This window comes from Cervus canadensis, chromosome 6 (assembly GCF_019320065.1).
Source record: "Cervus canadensis isolate Bull #8, Minnesota chromosome 6, ASM1932006v1, whole genome shotgun sequence".
NCBI lineage: Eukaryota > Metazoa > Chordata > Mammalia > Artiodactyla > Cervidae > Cervus > Cervus canadensis.
The window spans coordinates 20,404,941-20,425,267 of record NC_057391.1 but is presented as its reverse complement, the minus strand read 5'-3'; the positions used below and the strand labels follow the sequence as shown (position 1 = coordinate 20,425,267).

The window sequence follows — 20,327 nt, the reverse complement described above, 5'->3', positions numbered from 1 at the left end:
TGTGACTGAAGTTGCCATTTTGTTTAAGGGCACTCTCTAATACTGGGTAAAATAATGATCTACTCTGAGGCCATTTTCCTATGAAGTTACTAAAACCACAGTAGTTGGAGCTAGAAAGCGCAACAAGCATGAGAGCTATACCTCTTGTTTTTTGATAGCATCAATCTCCACGATAGCCAGGTTCTCTAACAGCAACCAATTTTTAAGATTCAGTGTTGTCTTTACTCCCACCCCCTGATGGAAATTCTAATAAGTAATGAATTGCCCAAAAGGCAGATAGAAAAATAAAGAAGGAAAAGCGAAGGGCCCAGTTAATTCACAGACTGGATTCGCAATGCAGCTCCTGAATAACTGAGTCAATAGTAATTTACCATTTCAGAGCCTGGAGGAGAGTTGAGGCTCCATAAAGATGTACCAAGAGGTTTCCTGACTTAATCTTGCTAAGACAAGCCCTTATTCAAGAACGTGCTGTATTTCGTTGTCTCTACCTCTCTCCACCCACCTTCATTTTTCAACCCTTTTGGGAACTATAACAAGCAAAGGAGTGGGCAAATGTATGAAATGTTGCCTCCTGCTTTACGTTTCTATGAAGTCAGTGTCTAGTCTTCCTTGTTGGATTCCAGCAGCAACATCCATCAATATCTAAATTCCTCTTTCCTCTGATGCCCAACTCAGCCCCTCCTCTTCCCAGCAGACTCTGCATGTGTTGTATTTTTAATGCTGAAATTTGGCAACTCTTTCCAAACCCAACCATCAGAATGTAATGAAGCAGAAGATCCTTATGTGGGTCTCACACTTGGATGGTGTGGAAAGTGCAGAGTGCTTCTGTTTATTGAGCACATATTATTTTGCGGTCACTCCTCCAATGCAGCTAATCCTCCTTCTGACTTCTCTCAGTGGTTCTTTCCCTCTGCTACTAATGTCTGTACTTTTCTTAAGGCATTTTTATATTTTAACCTGGTTATAAATATACATTTGTCTCTCACTGGATTGTGAGCTTTTAAAGACAGGTATTTCTCTGGAATTCCCTGGCAGTCCAGTGGTTAGGTCTTGGTGCTTTCACTGCCAGGGGCCTGGGTTTGATCCCTGGTCAGAGAGCTAAGATCCCACAAGCCAAGCTGTGTGGCAAGGAAAAACAAAATCTGTAAAGACAGGTATTTCTCTGTGCCAACTATATGCTTAATACATGTTTTTCAAATAAACATGTGAAAGGATGACAATATTGTTCTTCTAGTCACAGAGGCTTGAAGCCTTGGCTCATACTTGACAGCTCCTGTTCCTTTCCCCCACATCCACTGGATGCCAAGTCCTGTTCATTCTCCCTTCACAGTGCTGCTCACATTCTTCTTCATTGCAATTGATACTGCCTTTGGCTTCTTATCTTCTCAATCCTGAATTACTGAAATAGTCTCCTAATTTTTCTGGGCCCAAACTATGTTTCTAATTAATTCTGCACAGTAGCAGGTTGATTTTCTTAAAACATCATCTTGATCTTATCATCTGCCTGCTTAAAAATAATCTGTAAGTTTCAGCTCCTCAGTATGACATTCAAAGCCTTCCAGAATCTGTTCCCATTTTACCTTACATTAGTTCTCTGCTCCAAGGTCCCATTCAGGGAGACCTCAAAGAGGAGAGGTACAAATGATCAGTGCTGAAATGAGTGGGAATATAAACTGATACATACCATGGAGAATAGTATGAAGTTCCCCCCGCAAAAAAAAATAATTAAAAATAGATCTAGTAATCCCATGTCTGGGTACTTATTCAAAGGAAATGAAATCACTATCTCATAGAGATAGCTGCAATCCGATGTTCACATTATTCACAATTACCAGTATATGAAAACAATATTTATCATCAATGTACGAACGCATAAAGTATTATATATGTGGTAGAATATTATTCAGCCATAAAAAAGGAGATTCTGCCATTTGTGATGAGATGGATGAAACTTGAGGGCATTATGCTAAGTGAAAGAAGTCAGGCAGAGAAAGACAAATACTGTATGAGCTTACTTCTATGTAGGATCTAACAAAGCCAAACTCTTAGAAACAGTAGATTGGTGGTTGTCAGAGGCTCAGAGTTGATGAAAATGGGAAGATGTTGGTCAAAAGTGTACAAACTTCCAGTTATAAGAGGAATGAGTTCTGGTAATCAAATGTATAGCACAGTAACTATAGTTAACAATATTCTTTTGTATACTTGAAAGTTGCTGAGAGTAGATCTTAAATGTTCTTACCATAACAACAAAAATGATAATTATGTGAGCTGAAGGATTTGTTAACTATACATATTGCAGTAAATGTTTTGCAATACATACATACCACAGACACATACACAGAAGTATCAAATTATCATATTGTACACATTAAACTTAAATAATGCTATATGTCAATTGTATCTCAATAGGGTTTCCCTGGTGGTCCAGTGGTTGTCTGCCTGCCAAAGCAGGGGACAAAAGTTCGAGTCCTGGTCTGGGAGGATCCCATATGCTGTGGGGCAACTACTGAGTGCCGCACTCTGGAGCCCAAGAGCTGCAACTACTGAACCCACATGCCACAGCTACTGAAGTCTGTGTGCCTTAGAGTCCATGCTCTGCAACAAAGAGAAGCCACCACTGGCCACAATTAGAGAAAGCCCATGTGCAGCAATGAAGACCCAGTGCAAACAAAAATAAATAAATTGTACAAATTATATCTCAGTAAAACAGGTGTTGGAGAAGAAAACAATGATAAGTGCTATAGTTCACAAGTGAGAAAGGTGGTCAGTATAGACTGGGGTGAGTTTGGGGGTCAAGGAAGGCTTTGTCAAGGAGGTCTGGATTCATTTCCTTAAATACCACTTAGATCCCATTGCTTCTCAAATTCAGAGCCTCTTCTTTCTCGGCCCCTACCTGGGGAGGGTTTTCCGAATGGGTGATATGTAAGCCAGACTTGGGAGGATAAGATTCAAAAAGATGAAGGGGAGGTGGGAGATATGCTGGGAATAACATGAAGAGAGGTTGTGGTGGATGGATTAGGACTGGGTCACAGTGGGCCTTAAATGCCAGCCTGGGGTGAATTTGATCTCATAACCCTTTAAGGTTTCTTAGTAGAGGAGACATGGGATTTGAGTGATACCTTAGGAAATCATGTCAGCTTGGAGGATGAGGTTAGAGGGGGAGCTGTAATGTTTAGAAAAATGTACTCCATATGGTTCCAGAAGTAGATGTAGCTTGTCACTCCACCCCAAACTAGTTTCTCTTTCTGAAGGGCCAGCTGTCACTGTCCACCCTTCGTTGGTCTAAGACTTAGACTCAGTATGATGGTATCAAAGTCGGTTTTTCTCCTGCCTTGAAACTGCAAACCAATCTCTTGCCATTGTGAACTGTTGGGCAGGAAGGGGACCAATAGATCCTTTCAGCTACATCCTCAGGACTTAAGCACCAGTCAGAGAAGCTATACTGCCAGACAGCTGTCAGATGTGCCACGCTTGTATGCAGATGGAAGTTCATGTTCACGCCCAAAGCGGAGGAGAAAAAGATCTCCAGGTTTTAGTTCCCCTTCACCTGGCCCCACGGTGCTCTGTCATCCTGAAGGTATCTGGGCGCCTCGTACAAGGCTCTCTTGCTCTTCTTTCTTTTCTCTTTGTCCCAGTCCATTTCGTTTTCCCCACGTTGATCATGAGGTGAACCAATAAGCTCAGTGTCTTGGCTCCCTGACCCCATCCCCCTGAAGAGTGAACCCAGCATCGGGGACTCCTGCCACAGTGGGTCCATGGCAATCTATTCTGTTTTGTTTTGGTTTGGGGCCGTGTCCTGTGACTTGTGGGATCTCAGCTCTGTGACCAGGGATCGAACTCAGGCCATAGCAGTGAAAGCCTGGCATCCCAGGGAACCTGGTCTGACTGTGCCATCACACTGACTAGTCTTTACCTTTCCCTAGCCTGTGGGCCCTTTCAGGGCAGGGACAGGGCTTCATTTATCTCTGCGCCCAGTGCCCCCCACAGGAAAAACAAGAGGAACCCAGCTCTGCTCCTTTCACGGGTGCCCCCTGTCCTTTGCAGTTACCCAGCCCCCACCCAACTCCAGGTGCTTGGAGGATGACAGACAGGTGACTCCTCCGGTGACGCTCAGGTGTGTCATGGGCAGCGTCTCCCCAGCGCTGAAGACTCCACTGGCCTCATCCTGTCCTCCCCTCAGCAGTCCTCCGAGGGGGAGGGCGCTGCTCCACCAGCCAGTCCCAAAGCCTGGTTTGGGTTTTGGGAGAAGCCACAGATCACACACCTTCCTGAATGGTTCTGGCTGCAGCCCAGCTTCTTCTTACCATCTCTCTTCCTCCACCCAGCCCAGCTCACAGATCCCTGCCTTGCTCCTTCCAACCTTCGCTGGACCCCAGGGATGGCTCTGCAAGATGTGTGCAAGTGGCAGGCCTCCGACACCCAGGAAACCTCCCCTCACCTGCCTCAGGCTGGCGGCTGGGCTGTGCCCCGAGGCTGGGACCCTCAAGCCTTCCTGCAGACTCACGGCCCCAGGCTGGCCCATGGTACCACCACCCTGGCCTTCCGCTTCCGTCATGGAGTCATCGCTGCGGCTGACACACGGTCCTCCTGCGGCAACTACGTGGCGTGTCCAGCCTCACGCAAGGTCATCCCTGTGCACCAGCATCTCCTGGGCACCACCTCTGGCACCTCGGCTGACTGCGTCACGTGGTACCGGGTGCTGCAGAGGGAGCTGCGGCTGCGGGCACTGAGGGAGGGTCAGCTGCCCAGCGTGGCTGGTGCTGCCAAACTTTTATCCGTCATGATGTCGCGCTACCGGGGGCTGGATCTGTGTGTGGCCACGGCCCTGTGTGGCTGGGACCGCTCTGGCCCTGCCCTCTTCTATGTCTACAGCGATGGCACCTGCCTGCAGGGGGACATCTTTTCGGTGGGCTCTGGGTCTCCCTATGCCTATGGTGTGCTAGATGGCGGCTACCGCTACGACATGAGCACCCAGGAAGCCTATGCCCTGGCCCGCCGCGCCGTGGCCCACGCCACCCGCCGCGATGCCTACTCTGGGGGTTCTGTGGACCTCTTCCACGTGCGGGAGACTGGATGGGAGTATGTGTCCTGCCATGATGCCTGGGTGCTATACTCCGAACTGCAGAAGCTTCCAGGGCCAGAGAAGGAACAGGAGGAGGAGGCCACCCCTGACAGAGCTGGCGAAGGCAGAGAACCGTCTGTGGGGCTGGCACCTGGGGATTTGAAGGTGCCCACAGAGAGGCTGTGAGCAGCGGCAGGATCTGGGGGGCCCAGCCCAGGGTGGGAGATGGGGCTGCAGGGGAAGCAGACTCCCAGCATTGGGGTCCTGCTCTCCTGGGTTGCTGGCTTCATTTGTTCCAAGTTTCCATCCCTTTCTCTTCCCCGAGCTATTGACCTCTCTGTCCGATTTGTTCCTGTTGGCGCCCAATAGATTGATCTGGCCTCCTTCTCAGCACCGAGTCCGTCTTTCAGCAAATACTGCACACCGGCTGCACGCCAGATGCTGTGCTAAGGGCTGCACCCTCTTTTCTTGCCATCTTCCTTTCTGCTTTCCCCCATCCTATCCCTGGTCTCTCTTCTTCCTCTTGTTTTAGTCCTTAGCTCAGTTTCAGCGTCTTTGCCACTTTCTCACCTGGATCGGGGCGCCGGGGGGGGGGATGGTGGGAGGGGAATGGGGGGGATGGTAGCCCCCGAGGGCCCAGGCTGGAAGGGGCAGGGACAGTGCAGCATGAACATCTGGGGGTAAGTGATGGGCTCCCACTACTGCTTTCCTCCTCTGCCAGCACCCCCCACTTGACCCTGATGACTCTGGTGACGACTCCTTTACTGGACACAGTTTTCATGCTTAACTGTTTAAGGTTAATGTGATCCTCACTTGACAGAAGAGGAAACAGGTTCAAAGAGATGTGTGACTTGCCCGAGGTGACGCGGTCAGTGCAGAGATGAGGCTGGGATCCAGGCCATCCACTCCAGGGCTGTGGTCTTTCTGCACAGCTTCTCTCCCAGGGCCTCTTCCTGCACCCGGGAGGGATGTGGGGGAGAGGGCAGCTGGGCTGGGCCCCTTCCTGCTGGCCACGGAAGAAGGAACCTGGAGGAGCCCAAGGGCCTGGAGGGCTGAGCCCAAGAAGCCCCCTCTGTCCTCTCTTACCAAGGCCTGAGTCATCGGCACCCCGCAACCCCAACCAGGGCGCTCCGGCTTCTGGGCCTCTTGTGGCTGCTGCCAGACTCCTCCTGCCATCCCTTCGCCTTCTCCCCAGCCTCTCCTTCCGGTAGCTCCCTCCGGGCATGAAGAAAAGAGGGAGATGGCTGTGCCGGGGGAACCGCTGGGTTGGCGCGTCCTCTCCCGCACCTCCTGTCCGCTTGCTGCTCCCCTGTGAGCCCTGACTTGGTGATGCAGGCTGACAACTCCAGGAGGGATGCCACCCCCACCCCTCCCCAGGCCAAGGGAGGGGAAGGCATGGTCAACCTAGGAGATGGGACCGGAAGGAAGGTTCCTGAACCTTCTTTCTTTGTCCTACTCCCACTGCTTCCAGCACCAAGATGAACAGCATCTCTTCTCCCTCTTGGACACCCTCCTCCCAGCCTCTGGCCCAGTCCTGAGCCCCAACCCTGCACTTAAGGCTAAGAATTCCTCCAGGCAAGGAGCTGGGCCAGACAGAGGAGCCCCAGTAGGCTCTGGTTTTCAGGGGATGATGGGGGAGGAGGGAGGAAAGCTGAGGGAGCCCCAGGAAGGAAAGGGAGGGAGGGAAGGAAATGAGGGGAGTTGCTGCAGAAAGATGCCCAGTACAGGAGAACAAGCGTTTGAGCTGGGGTCTGGGAATCTGGCTGGTGGCCTCTATGCAATCCTTCATCCTTCACCCTCTCCTGAGCCTCAGGTGAGGAGGTGCAGGACTCTGGGAATGATAACTGTAGGTCAAGGACCCTTAGGCCAGTTTTCTCCTGGAGGAACACAGGAGGAAGGGCAGTTTTTGCCCAGGGTTCAAGTGATTGACTTGACATAAGAGGGTGCATCTCCACGTGTGGAGATGAGCGTGGGTCTGTGACATCGTAAGTGAGTGATCCCAGGTAAGTGATGGTTCCCATGTGCAGAGACAGGAAACGGGCTACAAGAGAAAGAACCCCACCTGAATGAGGAGAACGGCCAATTATCAGGGAGAAAGGCCTTATCACTTTTGGGGGGAGAAAAAGTCCAGAGTAGAGAGGAGGTGGGGCAGGGCTCACCCCAGGGGTTCACTACTTCTGCATCCTCACTGCCCCCCCCGCCCCCCGCAAACACCCCCACCCACCCAACCAGGGAGTGAGAAAAAGCAGGAATGGAGGGCAGGCTAGCCTGACATTGCCACCTGAACCCACCCCCAGGCTAGCTGGGAACCACATGCAGCTCCCCACCCCTCCCCACACTCTGAGCCCCTCCCCTTCCCATTAATCAGGGAAGGAGGACTGAACCCAGATAGGGAGGGCTCTCTTCTTGCATCTCCTCCCATCAGCTCTCCCTTCTCTCTCTTCTCTTTTCCTTCCCTGGTCCTGCCCTCTTCACTTCCTTTGACAAATTCTCCTTCCAATGGTGAGATATTTAAGACCAGAGGTAAGCCCAAGGGTCTAGCTGAAAAGTCTGTTCCCCTCCACTGTTTTCCTGGCAGCTGAGTGAGTTGGGAAGGACCTCAGGAGGGTGTCAGGGAGGGCTGGCAGAGCGGTGAAGGCCCACACTCCACTTCAGTGCACCTCTCACTAGCTGGGGGCAGCCCATCATCAGTCCCTCCTTTTCTCCCCTTATTCCTAAAGGTGTGATTCAGACAGCAGTGGAGACCAAAGGGGTCTTCAGCCTTCAGCAGAGTCAACAATGCCATGCTTGCCCCATAGGTCTCGTTTTGGGAACCCATCCACATCACAGCTTCCTGGGAGAAGATACTATAACTGTTTCACTGAACGAATCTGTTCTCAGAAACTGTGTCCAAGAAATGGAGGCCTGTACTAACCTCTTTGATCCCTCCTTCCTTCCCTTCATTGTTGTCTTCTGGCTGAAGCCAAAAGCCTCTTCAAGCAGAGCTACGTGTACAAAGGATCTGACAGGATGGAGGCGGCCCGTCAGAGCGTGGCCTTGTCCTCCCACTGGTTGCCTTAACCACACAGCATGTAAGGTACAAGCAGGCATCTTCCCATTGGAGCAGCCTCCCCTGATTACCCGCACCTCGCACTTGGAAGGGAAGGTCACAAGGACCTGTCCTGACCTATCTACTCCCCAGGAGCCCTTGCTGGACTTACGAGACCTGGGCCAGGTCTAATGTTTGTTCCTGGGTGGACCCCTTCTCTACTCAAGGAGCCCACAGTGAGAGATGCTGGCCACCTGCTGGGCTCCCGTCCCAGTTGACTTTGGTTCAAGCCCTAAAACAGCCCACCTCCCTGGGGTCCCTCTCTCCCCTCCTTTGTGCCTATGAAGAACAAGATCACAGACTGGGAAGAATGAAGGGTGGAGGCAGCAGGCCCACTGTCACTGTGCCATCTTACCCTGACCCAGCCTTTTTCCAGCTGGGACCACAGGCCCCAGGAGGCACTGGCTTGCTCCCCTCTGCTGTCCCCCGCCCACTGTCCTAGTCTAGAACCCCTCTTCCTCTCTCCTTAGTCTTTTTATAGCTCCTCCTTTTCTCCATACTCCCCCTTCCTGCTTTCCCCTCTGGCCAAGCCCCACATCTTAATTTCCTTGAACAGTTTGAGACCAACAGAGAACCCAGAGGTGGTGGGAGCAGGGGAACGAGTCATTATCTCCTTAGTCCCAGAATGGAATCAACCCAAACTCTCCTCTGTGAAAGGGACTTAAAGCAGACTATCCCCCAAAGGAGAAAGGAGAATGAGCCGAGGGGGTGGGCTCAGGCCTCTCTTCCAGCCCTTCAGCACAGTGACACGCTCTGAGAGACACCTGAGTGTGGAAAGGAAAGCAGGGCTCCAGCTTTACAAAATAAAGTGTTTGTTTATTATGAAATTAGAGATGGAGGCCCCTCCCCTTCCTCCCTCTTTCCCCTTCCCCAGCAGCCTCCCTCTTTCCTTCCCCTCCCCCAGGGGCTGGGAAGCATACAAGACGATGCCCAGAGCCAGGATGCCCAAGGCTGGTTGACAGCTGGGCAGAGCTCCAGGGAGGCGGCCACAGTGGGGGGCTGGAGCTCTCGCCCTGGGAGTCAGGCTGGCTCCTTCTCTCTGCTGGAGGCCAGTGGAGCCAGGATGAGGCCATGAGTGATGGATGGAACCATGCGGGCAGGTCTGTAGAGACAGGAGAGCCAGAGTGAGAGGCGGTGAGTGGGGGAGGGCTTTGGGCCAGCCTGGTGCTCCACAAGGTCTCAGGACACTGACCTGGGGCAGAACATCCCCTGCAGGAGGGTGGGCAGCAGTGGCTGGGCGTTTCTCTTGCTTTTGGGATGGACAACAGAAAAAACCAAAAAGCCAATCACAGGGACCCACAGAGAATGTGGGCAGATGTGGGCAGGAGACAGCATGTGTGTGCGCAAGGGAGACACATAGAGCTCTATGTGATAGATTCAGAACGGAGCAGACCAAAACAGAATCACAGTGAGAGAAGCGGGAGGTTCAGAGTCGGAGCCGCACAACCCAGACCCAGACAGGGAGCGGGTCAGAGACAGACAGATCCCTTGAGAGAGACGAACAGACGACTGGGGAGGAGGGATGTAAGGAGGCGGTTGCCTTGGGGAGGTGGGGAGGAGGGACACGGGACTGGGGAGGCCTGGGGGCCCCTGGGCTGCTGCCGCCTGCCTGGACCCGGGGGGGCTCACTCAGAGGGCCTACGCTGCCGCCCTGCTTCGGTGGGGGAAGCGGGGGCAGGGCCAGGCCGGTTTCAGGGGGCCGGGGGCTCCTTGGCCCCGTAGAGCTCGGCCAGGGTGCGAAAGAGCGGCCCCCAGTCGTCCAGCGGCTCAGCCGGGCCCGGGGCGCCGCCGAGCTCGCTGCCGGAGCCCAGGGAGCTGAGGGAGCCGCAGGAAGAGCCGCGGCCCTCGTAGCCGTACACCTGCACGGAGTCGTAGGGTGGCACGCTGGGGTCCTCGTCCGCCTCGCGCAGCCGCAGCGCCAGCAGCTGCGCCACGTCGGCGGGGCCGGGGGGCCGGGGCTGGCGTGGCGCCCGCGCCCAGGGCAGCACATCGCGGCGCGCGGGCGGGCCCGGCGCCGGCGGGGCCGCCCCGTCAGGGTTCTGCAGGGCGCTGATGTCGAAGGCCTCCGTGTCCTCCTCGCCACCGCCCTCGTCGTCGTAGGTGATGATGTTCTCGCGCACGTCCTCCTCCTCGAGCACCATCAGGGCTTCTTGCTTCTGGCGCCGCAGAGCCACGAAGAGCACCACCAGGGCTGGGGGAGAGGCGCGCAAGTTCCATTTGGAACGGCCTAGGGGTGGCAAGCCCTAGCTTTGACCTTTGGCAAAACGCTTTTGAATCCTGACTTCAACCCTTTACTTGCTGTGTGACCACGGAGAGTTGCTTAACTTCTCTGAACCTCATTGGCCCTTGGATTGCTTGTGTGGAAAAGAGGGGAAACATGTTTACCCCTTAAGGTTGTTGAAAGGATAAATACCAAGTGATGTGCCCAGCACCACACATGGCCCAGAGTTGGGGCTCAGTAAATAGTTTTTATGGCTCATGACTGTCCTTAGCTTGCAGGTCAGGGATATGAGGTCAGAGTGTTTCTTTTGGGGGTATTGGGCAGTGGGAAAACCCAGTCATGAGGGTTCCTTCACGACCTGGGATGCCCTTCCCTATGTCCAGGGTCCTGCTTCTCTCCACACCCCCTGCAGGGCTGGACCTCACATCTATGAGCCCATCTATGGCTTGACTCACCCAGCAGTGTGCCCACGCAGGTGACGATGGCAAGCAGGGCCCCAGTGCTGAGCCCAGCAGGTGAGAGCTGAGCCTCGGGCCTGCAGGACGCCACGGAGCCATCAGGCCGGCAGCGGCACACACTGACAGTTACCGTGGCTGTGCTGCTCAGTACTGGCTGCCCCCAGTCCCACAGTTCTATGGGAACCAGGTAGGGGGCCTGGCGGGGTGGAGCGGGGCGAGAGGGCAGCAGCAGGCTGGCGGAGCCATCTGTAGGAGAGACAGGTCTTTGGGCACCTCCTGGGATACCTTCCCACTAAGGTCGGTGCAGTCCATGGAGACAAAGCTGTCCGTGGGGAAGGTTTGCAAAGAGCAAAACCACATCCACCTTCCTTTATTTATTTATTTTGGCCACACTGCATGGCTGGCAGGATCTCAGCTCCCCAACCAAGGACTGAACCCAGGCCGCTGCAGTGAAAGCCCTGAATCCCAGAATCCTTTGGCATCAATGGTAAAGAACCTGCCTGCCAATGCAGGAGACACAAGAGATGTGAGTTTGCTTCCTGAGTCAGGAAGATCCCCTGGAGTGGGAAATGACAACCCGCTCCAGTATTCTTGCCTGGAGAATCCCATGGACAGAGGAGCCTGGCGGGCTACAGTCCATAGGGTCACAGAGTCGGATACAACTGAACACATACACACACCCACACACACACACAGAGGCCATCAAGGAACTCCCAAAACTGCATGTACATTCTGTAGGGTGGAGCCCCAGGTAGGTGGGTAGAGTTAGGGATGGTGGAGGAGGGGAGGGAAGCAGGTAAGGGCACAGCTGTAGGAAGCTACCCACCTTGGTTGTCCCGGACAGTGAAGTTGGCATCGGGGCCCAGAGGGCCATGAAAGGAGACACGGCTATTGTTGCCGACTTCGTCTCTGTCCAGGGCTCGGATGACCTGAATCAGCTGAGAGGAAGAAGAGAAACCTCATATGGAGTGGGCAGCTGGAGGTCTTGAGGTCCCAACCTGCCTGCCTCAGTGGCTCACCTGGCCAGGGGCTGCAGAATCGCACACAAAGGTGTCATAGGGCTCAGCCAGCTGGGGAGCGTTGTCATTCTCGTCCAGGGTCTGGATGGCCACTTGCACCCGGGAGGCCTGTGCAGAGCTGTCTGAAGCCAGAACACGAACACGTGCACCCCACACAAGCACACACATCACAGTTACACACAGTACATATGGTGTGTGAGTGTCACATCCAGAACATGGCATGCATGTGAGACACATGAGATATGCATGCAGTATGCAGGTAGCCTCAGTGTTGTGAAGTGAATGGAACAAGTGCATATAACATCCATGTGGTGCCCAAGAATATGTGGAATACATACCCCATATACATTCAACAGGAATGTAGCACCCATGACATACATGAACAATAACCCACATGCAGGGCACATGCACCGTCAAGGAAAGGTAGACAGATGATGCATACTAGACAACAGCCATGAAAGATGCAACACATTCATACCATACATTCGATGTACTCAGTGTTTAAAACAAATACAACATACACAAAGGGAATGTTCTCTATATACAGTGAATGTAGCATCACCACCCCCCAGGATGCAGAGAATGCATTTTCATGCACGAAAACAGTGGGACAGACATACACGCATGTGCACTTGGGCACATACACACATGCACACACACACACACGCCCTCTCAGAGGTCTGGGAGGCTGTGGTGTAGCAATGAGTATCACTTAGAATTGACCTTGGGGAGGGAGGAGCTACCTGATTCTCAGGAGCAAAGCCAGGCCAGCCTGGGTACCACAGCCATAGACAGGACCCCTCGTCATTGGGTGGCCCCCATCATTACCCTGCCTCACTCCTCACTGCCAATGGCATCCACGAGAAAATGAAAAGTATGCATCCCTGCCCTTCCCAGCGCTCACTCATTTCCCCTAGGCTAAATCTCTGGGTTCCTTTAGTCTTTCCCCTAAGTTGAGGGAGAGCTGGTTGGCTCTTGGGAAGGGGCTGAGGTCACAGCCTAGGTAGAGGAGTGGACTACCTGGCTAAAGGGTCTGGGAGATGGGACAGGGCTGGGGTCCATCTTTAACTGCAGTAAGGGCTCAGGGCCTGCTAGTCAGTATTGGGATTTGTGGGGGTGGGGAGCAGGATTTGGCAGGAGGTAAGAAGACAGGGAAATATATGCGTGCGCGCGCGCACACACACACACACACACACAGGGCTATGTGAACAGACGGCCAACGCACACACAGGGATGATCACATGGACACACACGCACGCACTGTCACACAGCTGCATGGTCATAAACGTAAACCGATCCACATATAGTTCAACACACATGGTGGAGGAGATAACAGCTGAGACTGCAGCCAGACTGAGGCCCCACCACTTAATGTCTGCGTGACCTCGGGAAGTTACTTAACTTCTCTTTGTCTGAGTTTCCTCCTTTTAAAATGGGGGGGAAAAAACCATACCTTCCTCATAAAGTTGTGGTGATGATGAAGTGAATGCATCTATGTTTGGTACTCAGAACAGTGTCCGATACACAGTAAGTAGTAAATTATTACTACTTGTCCACACACACTCACATACACAAAACAATGTATACAAACAGCTACTTGTGTCTACCACTGTGCTGTGCTTAGTCGCTCAGTCGTGTCTGACTCTTTGTGACCCCATGGACTGTAGTTCACTATGCTCCTCTGTCCAGGGGTTTTCTCCAGGCAAGAATACTGGAGTGGGTTGCCATGCCCTCCTCCAGGAGATCTTCCCAACCCAGGGATGGAACCGGGGTCTCCTGCATTGCAGGCAGATTCTTTACTAGCTGAGCTACCAAGTTTCACTATACATATCTAATTACATATATGCACAAATAATATAACTCTATACACTCAACTACATACACATATATATGCAACTATAGATATATACTCACAAGCAGATGTGTAGGTATGTATATGTATTTTTCACACACATGGAAGGACGCACACACATGTACACACACACATAGCTCTTTAGCTCCTCACTGACGTGGTATAAGTGTGTATGCACACAGGGACAACTCCCAGAGACAGGACATGGACAGCAAACGTAGGAGACCCTGAGGCATGAGCAGGCATAGCAAGGAGGGGTTCACAGGAGGGAAGGAGGTCTCCCTGCCCCCACAGGCCACGGCTGCCCAGAGGCGGCTGAACCACGCCGATGATGACTGGTGACTGACACGGGCAGTGCAGGGAGCTGGCCCTTCTCTCCTTCCTTGAGGGCTTCCCACAAACTTCGCAGAGAGAGGCTGCTGGTGGCCCCCGGTCAGCTCCAGGAGGAGGGCCCAGCTCTTCCCTGTTCCCACTTCAGCCTGAAGCAGAGACTGGGCCAGGCAGGGTCTCCCAGGGTGCATGTCGGGGTTCTTAGGGATTGAGAGCTATTTGAGGTTAGATTTATGTTGACTCGGGGAAAGTCAGGTATGGGAGCAAATTAAAGGTGAGGGGAGATGCTTAAGCCAACCCACTGTGCCCAGTCCAGCCCGGGAGACCAGGAAGCCTGCCTGGTGGTAATGGTCCAGGCTGGGCGCCTAGCAGTGATACCCTGGGTGGGGGTGTGTGGCACTCACACCTGCCTCGCCCCATCCCCAGGGATGGCCCCTCTGCCGAGAGGCTGCCGCCTCCTCCCAGGTCTCCGGGAGGCCCAGGACTCCTCACCAAGTTCTGTGGCCAGCACTGTGAGGTTGTGCCAGACACGAGCCTCTCGGTCCAGGGGCACTGCCGTGCGGATGGTGCCGTCCTCAGGCTCGATGGAGAAGCAGCGCTCCAGGTCCGAGTGCGGGAGGATGGAGTATCTGGGGAGATGGAGCCAGGTGGGGGCACTGAACTGGAGCAGGGCCGAGCTGGCGGCCACCCCTCCCTCCCACCTGTTCACCTTTGTGGGGCCTCCTGGCTCATCTGGGCAAAGGGCCTTCATGACCTGACCACGCAGCGCCTGCCTGTGCGCCTGGAGCCATCATTCACGTTAGGGGCTCCTCGAAAGGGGCAGTCACCAATACCAAACACCCATCCTATGACATGGGCTGCTGAGTTTCATGATGGTATGGAAAGAGAGACAGAGGTGACATGGGGCAAACACTGCCTGTCTTTCTGACTCCTGGGCTCTGTCCTGGGGACCGAGGACCTGAGTTCTAGCTCTGCTCTGTCTCAGACTAGCTGTGTGACCTTGGGCCAATCTTTTAACCCGTTCCCTCAACTATCAAAGGAGAATGACACTGGCCCCTCCGTCAGTGCTGTGACAGGGATGCTGGGCAGCAGGCTGGGCAGGTGGAAAGAGTGGGTCTTCTTGAGGCCGACAAGTCTGGATTGGAATTCCAGCATTGCTGCTTACTGTGTGACCTGGGGCACGTTAACGCAACCTCTCAGGGCTGAGCCTCTAAAGCAGCTGGAGCCAAGAAGACTCCTACCCTTATCTTCAATCCTCCTCTCACAAGTTGTTGTGAAAATGAAATGTTATCAAGTGAGTAAAATGTGAGGCGCTGAGGGAGTGATCAATAGCCACAGCCACAGCCATCAACTGAGAGGGCGCACTCATCAGATGAAATGCCGTATCTGTTCTCACGGCCACTGGGAGGCGCCACTGCCATCCACGCAGGGATGGGTGGAGAGTCGGGCTAGCAGGTCCTCCAGCCCTCCCCTGGCCCCCAGGCCTGCAGTGGGGAAGACTTCTGCCAGGAGGGAAGTGTGATGGGCAGGAGATGGGGAGGGGGGTGCATCCTTGGGAGGGAATAGCCTGCTCCTGGGCCCTTTCCCTGAGGCCCCGCCCTGCCCCGCCAGCTCACCTGATGGGGCTGGCGGGGGAGTCCAGGTCGGTGGCTGACACCTGGCCCACCAGGGTCCCAGGACCCTTGTTCTCAGGCACGACCAGGCGGTAGGCAGCCTGGGTGAAGGCAGGTGGCTCTGGAGCGTCCTGCACAGCCACGCGCACCGAGGCCACATCCTTGAAGGGCCCTCGCCGCAGATAGGCTGGGTCGATGAGCGTATTGGTGGCCTCCACGCGGAAAGAGTAGGTGCGACGGGTCTCAAAGTCTAAGGGCTACAGTGAGGGAGATGGAGTTACTGAGGCAGGTGGGCACCAGAGGGGCAGCGGCCTTGGTGGTCAGGGTGGCGGGGGGCAGATTATTTGGTCAGAACTCCAGGTCTGCCCCCCAGTTCCACCAGACTTGCCCTGTGCGAAGTCCTGAGCCAGCCACTCCCCCACTCTGAGCCCCAGACTCTCATCTGAAGGACGAGGAGAGGACCACATTCTCTAAGCTCCAACACAGAGATCCCAAGTCTGCTCTAGCCTGTCGTGTGGGGCAGGAGGCGGGTGTGAGTGGGTCTGAAGCACTCACCTTGCGGACAGTGAGGAGCCCATCTCGACCCTGGGAGTCTGTGCTGATGCTGAAGGCCTCCGACCCCTCCCCGTCGAGGATGCTGTATGCCATGAGGGCGTTGTCCCCCAGGTCTGGGTCCTGGGCCCGCAACCGGCCCACCAGGGTACCCGGCCCAGCGGTCTCCACCACAGAGAACTGGTACAGGCCTTGGGGTGGATGGAGGGAGATGTTCTTAGACAGGTCCTTAGCCCTCCTTCCTCCCCCAGCACATCCTTCTCCCAGGCCTGGTTGGGGGAAGGGTTGGGGGCAGGCTTCTCCAGAGGCGATAGGGGTGGGGCGGGGTGGTTAAAAGATGGCTCGGGTGGCGGCACTGGCCCCTTACTCTGAGGGAACTTGGGGGGGTTGTCGTTGACATCGCTGAGGGTGACCGTCACCGTGGTGCTGCCCGACAGCCCCCCCATGTGGCCGCCCATGTCCTTGGCTTGAATCACCACTAAGAACTCTTCCTGCGTCTCCCGGTCCATGTTGGGGATGGCAGTCCGCACCACTCCTAGGGAGAGACGACGGGTCAGGGTTGCCTGATCCCACAGCTGTCTCACCCAGCTCCCGAGTTCTAGCCTCACCAGTCTGGGGGTCCACAGAGAAGAAAGGCAGTCCATCCAACACGGTGTACACCAACTTGGCGCTGTTCCCATAGCTGGGGTCATCGGCGTCGTGAGCAGTCACCTGGATCACTGATGTCCCTGCAGGGGGTTCCGGCACCCCACTCAGCCAGGACAGAGCCAAGTGGGGAAGAAGAGCAGATGAGTGGGAACCAGGCATGAGCAGGGCTGAATTGAAGGAGATGGGTTCTGAAAGCAGAAGGAGATGGGGGCAGAAAGCAGTGGGGGAAGGGGAGGCGAGGGCACTCCAGGATGTCCAGACCTAGGGTACTCACCCACATTGGACATCTCGGGCACTGTGGCATGGTAGGGCCCGAGGGGAAAGATGGGTGGGTTGTCGTTGATGTCTTGCACCTTGATAATGAACTCCGATGGGGGCTCCAGGGGTCGGTTGGAGGCTCGGTCCACGGCTTGGGCCAGTAGCACGTACTGTGCCTTCTCCTCCCGGTCCAGGCTCTTGGTGACATGGATATTGCCTGTGGCCTCATCAATCACAAATACGGTGCCTGCGCCCTCTCCGGTCAGCAGGTACTTGGTGCGGCCCTCACCCCTGTCCACATCTGAATGCAGCTGTAGGGGTCGGGGAAAGATGGCAGCAGGTTCCAAGAATGGTGACAGAAAGTTAAAGAGTCTATATCTAGGATTGAGGGCAGTGTTGGGAATCCTAGGGACCAAGGTCATTGCAGAAGTGATGAAGTTGCAGAGGAGGGCCTTGAGAGTCAGGGGAGATGTGGGAGGGGCTGAGCCTTACCTTGCCAATAAGGACAGGCTCTGGTCCAGCATACTCCTCAATGACAAAGAACTGGTTCCACACCCAGCTCCTTCGGGTCCGAAGCAGTGATGGTTCTGGGCGCCCCCGGGACCCTGCCCAAGCCCGGGCTGGGGCTGCCAGGCGCCCCATGCAGCCCCAGCCACCCAGCCAGGCCAGCAGGAGCCTCACCAGGCCCCACATGTTTGGGCTCCAGCCAAGGCTCTGTTCACTGCTCCTGGGTGCTGAGGCATGAGCTGGCTGGGGCAGAGGGGCAGAGGCGTGGGGGCTACCCCATGGATCCACACCTGCAGGACAGGCAGCTGTTCAGGGTCGAGGAAGCCCTTACCATCTCCTCCCAAAGTTAGGTGCTCCAAAGATCAGACCTCCAAGGAACCAGACACCCCACTACCCAGAACCCAGAATAAGAACGAGAGCAGTCTGATCTTTCCCTCCACCCAGGCTCTCTGCCTGTATTCACCTCCAGCCCTCCAAGCTGATAAATCTTTGGCCAGTCAACTCTGAATAGGAAAGCTTGGGAAGAAAATAGGAGAGGGGGTGCTGGGAGGGCTTGGAACCGCAAATCTGGCTCGAGCTCCCAGGGTGGGTGTGCAGCTAGGTGCTGGAGGAGATGGGGGCTACCAGGGCAAGGGCTTAAAAATCCAGGAATTGGGATTCATGGAGGTGTGGTCTCAGGGTGCCGAGGGTCAGGCTGAAATGATAAGGAGGGCTGCCTCAGACAGGGTTGAGAACCTGTGAAAGTCTGTCCTCCACAGGAACCCCTCCTCTCCAGAATCTGCTCCCTGGCACACTGCTAGCTGAAGTCCTTGAAGGGGGACCGGGCTCACAGACAGAGTGGGAGGGGGGAGCTGAAAAAAGAGGGGCGGTAGAAGCCGGGAGACTGGGGAGGCAGACCCAGAGGCTAGAGACACAGCGAGATGCAGGGTGAGAACAAGACTCAGGGACTGTCCGCAGAGACAGAGAAAGAATGGCAGCAAGAGACAGGAGGAAAGAGATCAAAGGAGGTAGTCTGGGTGTCTGAAAGGCAGAGAGGAGTCCTGGGTACCAGGCTCCAGAATGGGTGGAAGGGCGGCCAGCACTGTGATAAGCAGAAAGGGGCGGCTTCAACTGCGGGGGTCAGAGCAGGCCGCCCCAGCTCAGAACTTCATTCTGGGAGAGGGGGCAGCCGGGAGGGGATGCAGGAAGGGAGGTAGACAGAGGACCCTTCCCACCGCTGTCTCCCCCCTCCTCCTAGGGGGGACCCCTCAACTGCTGTGGCTGCGCCCCTCCTCCCCCAGAGCAGACACACACCTGGCAGTCCTTTCCTTCCCGAGGGAAGAGGGAAGCCGGAGGGAAGCCGGGGACCAGAGAGGGTGGCGGGACGGAGAGAAGGTAGGGGTAGAGGAGTGGGAACCAGGATAGCGGGAAGGGAAGAGGAGAGGAGAGAGAGGGTAGGATCGGGGAGAGAAAGGAAAGCGGGAAAAGGAAGACAGGAAAGGAGAGAGAGGTGGAGGAAGAAAAAGGCAAAGAGGAAGAGGAGATGGAGCAAGACAGGCAAGAGGGAGAGAGAAGGGTTGGGGAGACAGGGAAGGGGCGGAAAAAGCAAATAGGGAGAAGAGGAGGCAGGATGAAGAGAAATCGAGGGAGAGGAATAATGGGAAAAAGAGGAAAAGAGGTGCGAGGGAAGAAGGGAAAGCGGTAGAGCGCGGGAGAAGGGAGCCGGCAGTGGCTCCCAGCCGCGGAGCGCACCGCTCACCGCTTGAAGACACCCGCAGGCTGCGGGCCCCCTGCTGCCCCTTCGCGGATTCCCGACCGTGGGCTCCAGGGCAGGCGCCCTTACCTGGCAGTGCCTAGGGGCCCAGCTTGGCGGGGAGCGCTCCCGCCCGCCCCCGTCGCCGGGTCCCGGGGGCGCAGCCCCGAGCCGATCGGAGCGGGCGCCGCGGCTCCGCTGCAGGTCTGAGCGGCCCCGGCGAGAACAAGGGAGCGAGACGGAGGGGGCGGGGGAAGGAGGCTCCGCCTGCGGAGGAGCGAGGCGGCTCCGCGCCGCGCGGGAGAGGAGAGACCAGCCTCCGACCCTCCCCGGCCAGCCCGGGCCGCGCGGCGAGGGCGGGGGCGGCGCCTGGTGCCCGCCCCCTCGGCGCTGCTGGCCGCCGGGCGCATACAGATGCGGCGCCCTTCCCGGGCCGGGCCCGCAGCGCTCTGAGGGGCACTCGGGTGGGAGTGCGTCCACGCCTCGGCGCCAGGCCGTTTCCGAAGAGCTAGCGGGGAGGACGCATCGCGGGGCGCGAAGCGGCCCGCAGCCGGACGAAGGGCGAGCGCACGGTGAGCCCGGGAACCCGGAACCCACTGCGGAGGCCCGGCTCGCAGCAGCTCCCGGACCGGCCTTGGGAACTGCGGAGGTCCTCGGTTGTGAGACGGCGGCATTTTGGGAATCTATGCAGGGAAGGATAGCGGGCCGGCCGGGGGCCTTAAGCACGGGTGAAGGGTCCAGGGAGTCCGCGGGCTTGGCCCAGGGAACAAACAGGTCAGGGACCGAGGTAAGACATCCGCGGGAGGGCACGGAGCCTTTTGGGGAAGCTCGTTTACAGAAGCCTACTGAGCGAGCTGCTGCCGCCCCCTGGTGGCAGTCATGGGAGGCACCTTGAAGGTGGCGAGCAGGTGACCAAACTGCCTCTAGCAACAGGACTGGACCGTCTTCTTCCCAGGGGGTCTCCCTCACTGCGGGGAGGGGGAAGCC

General features: G+C 55.8%; 2 protein-coding genes across 3 annotated transcripts; one reads left to right on the top strand and one right to left on the bottom strand.

Moving 5' to 3' along the window:
- Positions 1-4,278: 4,278 nt before the first annotated feature.
- On the top strand, positions 4,279-5,445 carry PSMB11 (proteasome subunit beta 11). Its single transcript, XM_043472929.1, has one exon. It carries the CDS (start codon positions 4,379-4,381, stop codon positions 5,246-5,248), a length of 870 nt encoding a protein of 289 aa, XP_043328864.1. The 5' UTR covers positions 4,279-4,378; the 3' UTR covers positions 5,249-5,445.
- Positions 5,446-8,945: 3,500 nt separating this feature from the next.
- Positions 8,946-19,574, bottom strand: CDH24 (cadherin 24). Of its 2 annotated transcripts, XM_043471182.1 has the most exons (14): positions 19,431-19,570; positions 18,072-18,302; positions 17,594-17,898; positions 17,118-17,412; positions 16,804-16,923; positions 16,563-16,730; positions 16,199-16,386; positions 15,647-15,900; positions 14,523-14,659; positions 11,849-11,970; positions 11,656-11,767; positions 10,827-11,075; positions 9,343-10,341; positions 8,955-9,252 (listed from the first exon to the last, which is right to left on the bottom strand). In XM_043471182.1, exons 3-13 carry the CDS (start codon positions 17,792-17,794, stop codon positions 9,842-9,844), a joined length of 2,346 nt encoding a protein of 781 aa, XP_043327117.1. In that variant the 5' UTR covers positions 17,795-17,898; positions 18,072-18,302; positions 19,431-19,570; the 3' UTR covers positions 8,955-9,252; positions 9,343-9,841. The 2 variants fall into 2 exon arrangements, with proteins under 2 accessions (XP_043327116.1, XP_043327117.1); XM_043471181.1 differs by lacking the exon at positions 18,072-18,302 and having other exon boundaries at positions 8,946-9,252; positions 19,431-19,574.
- Between the last annotated feature and the right edge of the window lie 753 nt (positions 19,575-20,327).